General features: G+C 58.0%; 1 protein-coding gene across 1 annotated transcript; it reads left to right on the top strand.

The window, feature by feature from the left end:
* The first annotated feature begins 488 nt into the window (after nucleotides 1–488).
* On the top strand, nucleotides 489–8,485 carry GDPD2 (glycerophosphodiester phosphodiesterase domain containing 2). Its single transcript, XM_009951162.1, has 15 exons — nucleotides 489–599; nucleotides 1,745–1,848; nucleotides 1,922–2,015; nucleotides 2,267–2,326; nucleotides 2,687–2,785; nucleotides 3,174–3,267; nucleotides 3,695–3,840; nucleotides 4,341–4,423; nucleotides 4,963–5,113; nucleotides 5,663–5,878; nucleotides 6,718–6,869; nucleotides 7,196–7,343; nucleotides 7,580–7,662; nucleotides 8,108–8,136; nucleotides 8,433–8,485. The coding sequence occupies exons 1-15, from the start codon at nucleotides 489–491 to the stop codon at nucleotides 8,483–8,485; spliced, it is 1,623 nt and encodes a 540-aa protein (XP_009949464.1).
* Nucleotides 8,486–9,177: the final 692 nt, after the last annotated feature.

Below are 9,177 nucleotides of genomic sequence, written 5' to 3'. Positions count from 1 at the left end.
TGCAGCCACCACTCCTACTGTACTTTGTACCTTTTGTGGGAGTCAGCCGGCAGGTGGAGGGGGGGCAGGGTTTCCCTGAGCACTTGCTGGCACCAAGTGCTCTGCCTGTGTGAGCAGTGAGCTGGGAAAGGGTGAGTCCCATGGGATGCTGGCTGGGCCTGCTGCTCCCTGGTGGAAGTGGTACTTCTGGTGACAGCAGGGGTATGAGCCTGCAGCCAGAGCCCCTGGGCATCAGGGAGGGAAACTGGTTGGGCTGCACCCTGTGCTCCTGCTTTCTCTGGCACTATGCCTTGCCTGGGGACACGGCCAGCAGCCCCACTATATCCCAGGGCTCTGGGGCAGCCGCTTGCCAGGGTACCTGGACCCAGGATGCTGCAGTGCCCCATCCCCATGGGGCAGGGGGCAGTGTGTGTTCTGAGGTCTGTGCCAACATGCTGTGTGCATCCCCCGCAGGACGGCTGACCTTTGGCCTGGGACGGCCCGGTGCTATGGCGGAACCCCCTGGCTGCTGTCACGCCTGTGCTACCTGCCTGCTCTGCCTCTACAGCTGCCAGTGGATCCCCACCAAGAAAGAGAAGAAGGGCCTGAGAACCACCAAGGTGATACCATGGGTGATGCTGAGCTGGGGCTGGCCAGCCCCTGCATGGGAGGCTCAGAGTAGTGGCTGGGGTGGCAGAGGGCTTCGACTGGGAGGCCCAGCCCATACATTGGGCTGCTGACACCTTGCCACTGGTCCTGTTCCCCAGAGCTGAGCCCCAAGAGAGCCAGGGTGCTACCTGGCACACTCTCTGTCCAGGGACTGCCCTAGCCTGAAGGAGTGAGAAGGCAAGAGCGTGAGCTGTTTGTTCCCGCTGGGTGACAAGAAGGGTGGAGCAGCACACTGGCAGCAGCGAGGCTGAGCTGTGGCTGTGCCCTGCCCAGCTGAGCATGCTTCTGCGGCAGGGCTCATGCGTGCCGAGGGCTGTGTGGCAGGCAGGTCCCACCGAGTTGCACTGGGTGCCTGGCAAGGCACGTGGGAGGCACGGTTCCTGGGCTGGGTGCGCCCCCAACAATGAGGTGCTGGAAGGGGTTGTCCCCGGCAATTTGTAACCTGGGAGGGGTGAGTCCCTGGGATTTTCTGTGGTCTCCAACTCCCATGGGAGTGGCTGTGCTGCTACTTGTCCTGTCTTGCCTGGAATGTGCAGGCTGGTCGGGGCTGCTGGGTGTCCTGCTTAGCACCTGTGGCACCCCTCCACAAGAACACGGGACTGGAGACTGGAGCCCCTGAAGCTGGACCTCGCTTTGGCTGGGCAGGCAGGAGCAGTCTGCAGGTTCAGCACTGCAATGGCAGCTCTGAGGCACAGCACCCCTCTCTGCCCAGCCCACAGATCACCCAGCTAGAAGGGAACAGGACCTGGCTCCCTGCGGCTTCCCACGTCTAAAGTCCCAGCCTGCTCCCAGGGGCTGCTGCACGGGGAAGGAGGCAGTCCTGCCACAGGGGCTGTCCTCCCCATTCTGGCATAGGCAGCTTTTTAGCGTGTTGTAGGAGGTGCTGGTCCATCTTCCTGTAGCATGGGTCCAGCCAAAAGAGCTCTCCTGGGGAGCTCTGTTCCCAATCCATGGTGCAGCTCAGTGCCTGGGCCCATGAGGCCACTGCCTGCTGTGACCCTCTGTGCACGCTTCTGCAGGCTGAGTGCTCCCCAGGGGTCTCAGCAACCTGGCCACACCTGCAGGTGTGGGCATAGCTGTCATCTTTGGCTTTCAGTGTGACTGCAGCTGGTTCCTTTTCCTCTTCTTCGTCTTCCTCTTCACACTGGTGTGGCTCTACGTCACCATCATCACCCTCAATGATTTCCACAACTTCAATGAGTGAGTAGGATCTGACATCCAGCCTTGCTCCCTATGTCCTCCCTGCCCCTCTGACTGTCCCATTTGCTGGCAGGTTCATCTTCAAGCAGAGGAAGTTGTGGCTAGACTGGTCCCTGGTTCTGCTTGTAGCTGCAGCCGTGCTGATCACCTACTCGGCTGTGCTGCTGGTGAGCCCTGCTGATCTCGCCTGGGCGAGCAGGGGTACGGAGCTGTGCTGAGCACAGACTGACTGCTGTGCCCTGTGCAGAGCCAGGTGGAGCCCACAGCATCTGGCCTGCCAGAGCTGTGTCAGCCAGAGCATGGCCAGAGACCCTGCCTGTGTCAGGGGACCAGAGCTCCTGTGGCCAAGTCCTGTGCCCTTAGAGGGCTGAGGTGTGGGGTACAGCCCAGCTCTGACATCTCCTTGTTCTTCTCGCAGGTCCTTGCTTTGTGCTTGCAGCTCTGTGGCCAGCCCCTGAAGCTACACTGGCTGCACAAGGTGAGAGATTCTGGGGTGTGGTGAGATGGTGCCTGCCCTGGCTGCCCTTACACCTTGGGAAGCTGTGACCAGCCTACTGGGACTGCATACAGCTGCTGTTACCCCACTGAGTGGTTGTGTGTCTCCGCTGAACTGGGCTGCAGCCGTTAGTCCTCCAGCCACGCGTCTCTGGGATGGAAATATTCCCCTTGCTCAAAGCATGGGGTACAGAGCTCAGCTGCAAATCCAAATGGGGGAAGTGGGGGTCTCAGGACTTGCAGGGGCTCAGGAGGAAGGGATGAGGAAGACTCTGCCTGCCCTGCCAGGCAGAGCCCAGCTGGCCTGCAGGATGCCCTAACTGCCCTGTGCCCTGCCCTACAGACCCTGCTGATGTTAACTGCCTTGGTGGTGGCTGCAGCCTTCACAGGGCTGGGAATAAAGTGGGCAGAGGAGTGGAGAAGTGCGGGTATCTCCCTGCAGGTGAGTCACCTCTATATCAGAGATTCCTCTGCTGTACCCATTACCTGGCCTGTAGGGATGAGCTGAAGGGTGGTGACTGGAGCACCCAGCATGGCTGTGTGCCATGGGGGTTAACTCCCTGCCTTTGACTTCTGCTGCCTGGCCAGGCAAGGTGCTCCTCCTACTCTTGCAGTCCTGCCTGCAGCAGCTGCAGTCAGGGTGACAGACAGTGGCTGGACCATATCAGGGAGTCTGTTCAGTCCACCCAGGAGCCTGTCTTTCCCTCCCTGGTACTGTGGCTCTTCCAGCAGTGCTGGCTGTAGTAGCAGATCTCTGGCATTGGAGCATGTGAATTTTGGGGACAGGGGCTGGGCTGGGGCTGGCTGACACCCTGCCTTTGCCTCCCCAGGCAACAGGTCCCTTCCTGCACATTGGAATTGTGGGGGGAATGACGCTCCTTGCCTGGCCTCTGGCCAGCTTCATCTACCACACCCTCAACACAGGTAATCCGCCTCCAAGATCTCTACCTTCCCCCTCGACTGCTGCCCTGCTTCCTACTACTCAACCAAGCGGCACTGGTGGCAGAGGTGCACAGAGAGCATCAGTGCAGTGAGAACAGGTCACCAGGACTCAGTCTGGTAGTAACGCTTCATTGCTGCTTCTCATGCCGAGCCCTCAGTGCAGCTTCAGCCCTCACTGCTTTGCAGCTGAAGGAGGGTTGTGGATGGCAGACAGAGTCCTGTAGATGTGCTGGGTTGGGGTGCAAGGACAAGTAGTGGGCCAAGAATAAATCTGCATGGGACTGGGAATACAATGTCTGACCTAGGGCAGCCATAAGTTAATGCCAGGTGAAGCAGCCTTGGATTATTCCTAATGGCCTGCAAAATGCTTCCTCTGTACCTCACCTATCTTCTCTGTCTCTGCCTGTAGGTCTCAAGGTGTTTCTGCTGTTTGTGTACTGCATGGTGATGATTGCACTGTATCTGGCTCCCCTGGGAATCACCTCCCCTTGCATTATGGAGGAGAACCAGCTGCCCCCCAAGCCAGCCCTGGTTGGCCACCGAGGAGCACCCATGGTGAGTGACCAGCACTGGCACCATCCTGGCACAGTGGTCAGGGTGGATGGGGCAGGCTGCTCCACCAGCAAAAGCCAGGCTGTACCTGGCCACGCAGCACTGGCATCAGACCCTTGCTGCTGCAGGCATGGACAAGCTCTGGCCAGCCCAGTAGAAAGGAGTCCCCACACCAGCCAGGGCAGCACAGGGCTTGAGGATGGATGAGCACAGGTTGAGGAGGGTGGGCGCAGCAGGTGCAGGGCAGAGCTGCTTGCTGAGTACTGCTGGACTAGGAGCAGGCAACTCTCAGCAGAAAGCCTGGCTGTGTAGTGTGGGCTGGGAAGCAGGGACCAGGTAGGCTCTGGCTGTCTGCACCCAGCCCTTTTCCTTTCCCCACTCTACTGGAGTCACCCCAGTCTTATTGTGGTTGCCCTAGAGCCCAGCCAAGTTACTGTGTGCAGCCAGGCAGGGTGAGACCCTTACTGCCTGTGCCCTCTGCACTAACACCGTTCCTTTTCCAGCTGGCCCCTGAAAACACTCTCATGTCACTGCACAAGGCGGTGGACTGTGATGTGCAAGTCTTTGAGACAGACGTCATGGTGAGGTAAGGGACAGCAGGGACTCGGAGGAAGGGGCCTGTGTATCCTGGGATGTCACCTCCTGCATGGGGCATTCTGAAACACAACTGGAGGACTGGTATAGCCTGCATTTGGAGGCAGCCCTGTTCAAAGGGCTTTGCCTTTCCCACCTTCCCAGTATGGGACTGGCTCCAGCTGGGTGTCCCAGTGATCAGGGAGAGGTGTACTGGGTTTCTGTCCTCCCCACGCAGGTTGTCTTCCAGGGCAGGGAGGCACCATCAGGGGAGGGGCACTGCTTGGAAAACAGACCCTGGCTCTAGTTCATCCCATGCAATCCTGCTATGGGGACAGCTGTTGCAGTGAGCAAGGAACTACTTGGTTCCTGGCTTGGTCTCTAGGTGGTCTGTGCTTTCCGGACACGCATCTTTTTGCGTAGAGGCCCACAAATAGGCTTAAGGGTGGGGGTTACCTTAGCAGGGTGGCTGGGAGGGGGCAGAAATGCCAGGGTGTGTATAGGAGACAAACAGCTTGCAACATAGAGCTTCTCTCTCTGCTCCTTTGCCAGCGCTGACGGGGTCCCATTCCTCATGCATGATGAGGAACTCACTAGGACCACCAACGTGCAGGCTGTGTTCCCTGAGAGGGCTGCCCTGAACAGCACTACTTTCAACTGGACAGACCTCCAGCAGTTGGATGCTGGCAGCTGGTTCCTGGAGGTCAGAATGCCCCTGGGGTGGCTGGTCAGGGATGAGTGTATTTGTGGGTGAAGCATGAGCTCTGCCCTGGGGAAAGTACCCTCTGCAGTGCTGGTCCTAGCAGACACTTGGACAGGGTGCAGAAGCACTTCCACACCTGCACGAACTTGGGTGCGGTTATTCCCCAAGCTAGAGTTCATTCTGACTCTTCAGCTGAGTCATGGAGGAGGCTGGTTTGAGGGAACACGTCTCATGCATTTGCTCTGAGATGCATAGCCTACATGGGCTCGGAGGCAGCTGTGGCAAGGCTCTTCCCAAAAGGTGACTAACGAACTATGGAGCTGCTCTGAATGCCCACAGGTGTTGGGACTGCTTGAACTGTGCTGCTAGTGAGGAGAAGAGTAGAGGTGCCCCGTGGATGTGCAGGGGAAGGATCCTTGTGCCTCTGTACTGGAGAGCACATGGAGAGGCCAGCATAGGAAACTGAGAGCCAGAGACTAGCACCAGTTTGGGAGGTGGAAGCTTAAGGGGTGTCTGTCTATGATAATTAACTCTCTCTCACCCTTGCAGCGGAGGCCGTTTCCCACTGTGCAGAGTCTTTCTGCTGGCGATCGCTACCAGGTGACTAAACAGAGGATCCCATCCCTGGAACAGGCACTAGAAGCAGCCAAGCAGAGCAATATCTCCATCATGTTTGACCTCCGGCCTGAGAACCACAGTGACTACCAGAGCTTTGTCAATGCCACCCTGGAAGTGATCTTACAGTCAGGCATCCCGCTACAGCAGGTGAGCTGGCCACTACCTCAGCACTGCCAGGCCCTGCTGTCACTCCTCTGCCATGGTGGGAGATGCCTCGCCAACCCCACTGAGCACCCCTGCCACCCCATACACCACATCCCCATAAGTGATCCCTGCTGGGGAACCCTGTCCAGGCATGAGGTTCTCTAGCTGGGAGAAGTTGCCAATAATTAGGGGTTAATGCCTACAGCTTCAGACACATTCAGATATTCTGGTTCCCTAGCATTGGCCACCCTGGTGTGTAAACTGTGACTCAGTCTAGGGAGGAGACCAACAGTGCTAGCAAAAGCAGGAAAACAATGCTCAGGCTTCCACCTCCACATGCTGCACCACGCCTCTCCCTGCAGCTCTTGGACTCCTGCTGCAACCTCCTGTGTTGCCTTTTCACTTCAACCAACCTCTGCAGCATGTGACACGTGCTGCCCTGAGGGGATGAATTAGCACCCAAATCACTTTCCCTTGGCTTTTTTGGAATGTAGAGCAGGGGGGGACAGAGCAAAGGCTTGTACTGTAGTGCTGATCCAAGGTGAATTCTTGCTGCAGAGTTGGGGCCAAAAGGATGCACTTGCTTGATCCATTCAAGGACCCAGAAAGGACATCACTGTTTTTTTAGGCTGGAACTGCTTTCTGCCCCCAGTGGGGTCTGTTGTGCTTACTTCTTGGCTGGGGCAAGCTCTTAGGAGACTGTCCTGGCTGAGCATGGAGAGGAGGGCAGGAAGCAGCTGTCTGATCAGGCAATGTGTGCCTGGATCTGCAAGGAAATATCAGAAGAGAGCAAGCTCTCTGGAGCACCTCTCCTCTGCATGTGCTATCTGGCTCTTGCTTAGGTCCTCTGGCTGCCGGATGGGTTCAGGGAACAGGTCAAACAACAAGCCCCAGGCGTTCAGCAAGTTTATGGCCGGAAGAGACTCCAGAATGAGAAGGAGCCACTGCTGTATGTCAATCTGCCCTACCAGGACATGAGCACTGAGGAGATCAGGTGAGAGCCTTGTGCCCAGGAGCCTGGGAGCTGGGGGGGCTGGGCCCTGTCCCAGGGGCCAGCAGAGGCCAAGTGCTGGCACACTGCTGGGAAGGGCAGGGTGTGCCCTGCAGCCTTGTGGACAAGCATGCCTTATCAGTCAGGGCTGGTGCAGGGGATGGAACTGGCTGCAGTCCTCTGCCTTGCCAGCAAATTGCCCTGGGTCTGGTTCGCCAGGCAGTTGCAAATGCTGGATCTCATCCCAGATATACAGTTCTCTCTGGCTGTGCACTGAGCGTGACGGCACCCTGCTGTCTGCTGCTCTGACCACAGCTATCCCTGTGCAGGCAGTACCGCCAGGACAACATCTCTGTCAACTTGTACGTAGTGAACCAGCCCTGGCTCTTCTCTGTGCTGTGGTGCTCTGGGGTGAGCTCTGTCACCACCAACGCCTGCCAAGTGCTGAAGCAGATGAAACATCCCATCTGGCTGCTCGTAAGTGACCCCTTCATCCTTTACCCTGTCCCACAGCCCTGTGCCTCAGGCACTTGCGGGTCCGTTTCTGCAGCAGCCCTGAGCAGCCAGCTGCCTGGAGGACGGCTTTTGCTCAGTGCTGTGCTGGCACGGGAGCATGTGACCCTGCAGAAGGGACTGCCGACAAAGCAGGCTGGGCTGTGCCACCAGCACATCACCCCTGGCTAGTGTTCACACCTTGTCTTGTCACCTTGTAGCCCAGCAGCACATACCTCATGATCTGGATTGTTGTAGACTGCGCTTCTTTCCTTGCCATCCTCTGGGCCTTCCTCTTGCTGAAGTACGTTTGATCCCTTTCCCCTTCACAGGGTAGGTTTGTTGGGGGAGGCTGTATTATGCCCTCGGTGGCTGGTACATACCCAAACAGAGTTGTATCTGCTGCCACCCCTCTTTGGACTCAGATCCAGGGGAGTTCTCTCCTTTCTCTCCGAGACAGCAGCGTGTGGAGGCAGCTTTTATCACCAGGCTGCAGCTAAAAATCTGACCTGACCCTTCCTCGAGCTGCGGGATGCCTTAGCTCACACTAGATTGCTCTGCACCCCAGGACTTGGTGGGCTGAGGCTGGGGGACCTTGGCCCTGCTCCTTTACCAGTGCAGCAGGCACAAAGAGCAGATCCCTGTGGGACTGTGTCCTGTGGGGCCCCACAGCCTCCAGCTGGGAGCTTGGGGGAGGGAAGGGGGAGGCCAGACTGATATGCTAACATTGATCCTATTCCATCTCCTAGGAAATGCTCCCAGAGAAGACAGCCAGCAGGTGAGTGCACACAGATGTGAGCTCCCCTCCCTCAGAGCCAGGCAGTGCCTGCGGGACTCTTCCTGGCAGGCAGATAGCTTTCTCCAGCCCAACATGACAGAGCAGTTTGGGATGGCTGAGGGAGGGAAGGGAATCCCAGCCCAGGGAGTTCCTGTCCTGCCCTTAGCAAACAGCCCTGTGGGACAGAGCTGGGGAATCCTACGTTCCCCAAGTCTCCTCAAACCTGCTTTTCAGGCTGCTCAGCTGTGGGGATGGTGGCTGCCTGCGATGACTGTTTTTTCTCTCTGTCTCTGCAGAGTCTGAGACGGACGTGCTGCTCACAAAGATCAACAGCTTGATGCAAGAGTGACCCCTTCGGCCTGCGTCCAGCCAGGGGGAGGGGCAGCCAGAGCCCTGCACAGCTCAAGTGGAGAGCACTCCTCAGGCCAACTTTGAGGCTCCTTTCCTTTGCAGACTCCTTCCTGAGCCTCCTGTTCCCCATAGCCTTCCTGGCTCCTTGCTGCGGTGCACAACTGCCCTCAACTGAAAAGACCTGGAACTGGGTTCCCAGTTCCTACTGGCAGCGAGGAACTGGAGCGTTTGCAGGGCTTTTCCTGGGGCTGAGTACACAGGGGTGCTGAGGCTAAGACCTCTGCCCTAGGGTTTGGAGACTAGTGGGGATTTGACCTGCTGTTCCGTGCATGGGAAGGGCAGCCTCTGCCCATCATCAGGAGCTTTGCAGTCGGTGATGCGAAACCTTGTTTAAAGTGCTGCTCCCCTGGAGGCTGTCTTGCCCCATGGCTTGAGGAATAGGAAGGGGGGTGCGGGGAGGGGCGTGTGTCGCATTTAACAAGATGGAGGAGGAGCTGAGCTCTTCCCACCCCCATGCTGGACACAAGTCTTGCCCCTGCTGCTGCTGGCTTCATGCTTGCGGGGCAGCGTGCTGGCACTCCGTGCAGCAGTTAGTGCCTGTTGCTCGAGGGGGGGAACGGGAGCAGGGACTGGGGGTAGAGGGTGTCTGGGGCTGGCAGGACCACGGTCACGCCCCTATTGCTGCACGGC

The sequence above is a fragment of the Leptosomus discolor genome, chromosome 9 (genome assembly GCF_034619465.1).
Source record: "Leptosomus discolor isolate bLepDis1 chromosome 9, bLepDis1.hap2, whole genome shotgun sequence".
Lineage (NCBI taxonomy): Eukaryota > Metazoa > Chordata > Aves > Leptosomiformes > Leptosomidae > Leptosomus > Leptosomus discolor.
This window is presented reverse-complemented; position numbering and strand designations above follow the sequence as displayed.

Bases quoted from the DNA above. Each gene is read 5' to 3' on its own strand.
- GDPD2 (XM_009951162.1), top strand. From the start codon at position 489: ATGGCGGAACCCCCTGGCTGCTGTCACGCCTGTGCTACCTGCCTGCTC. The intron at 5,879-6,717 runs GTGAGCTGGCCA...GCTCTTGCTTAG, and splicing joins CAGGCATCCCGCTACAGCAG to GTCCTCTGGCTGCCGGATGG. The intron at 6,870-7,195 runs GTGAGAGCCTTG...ATCCCTGTGCAG, and splicing joins ATGAGCACTGAGGAGATCAG to GCAGTACCGCCAGGACAACA.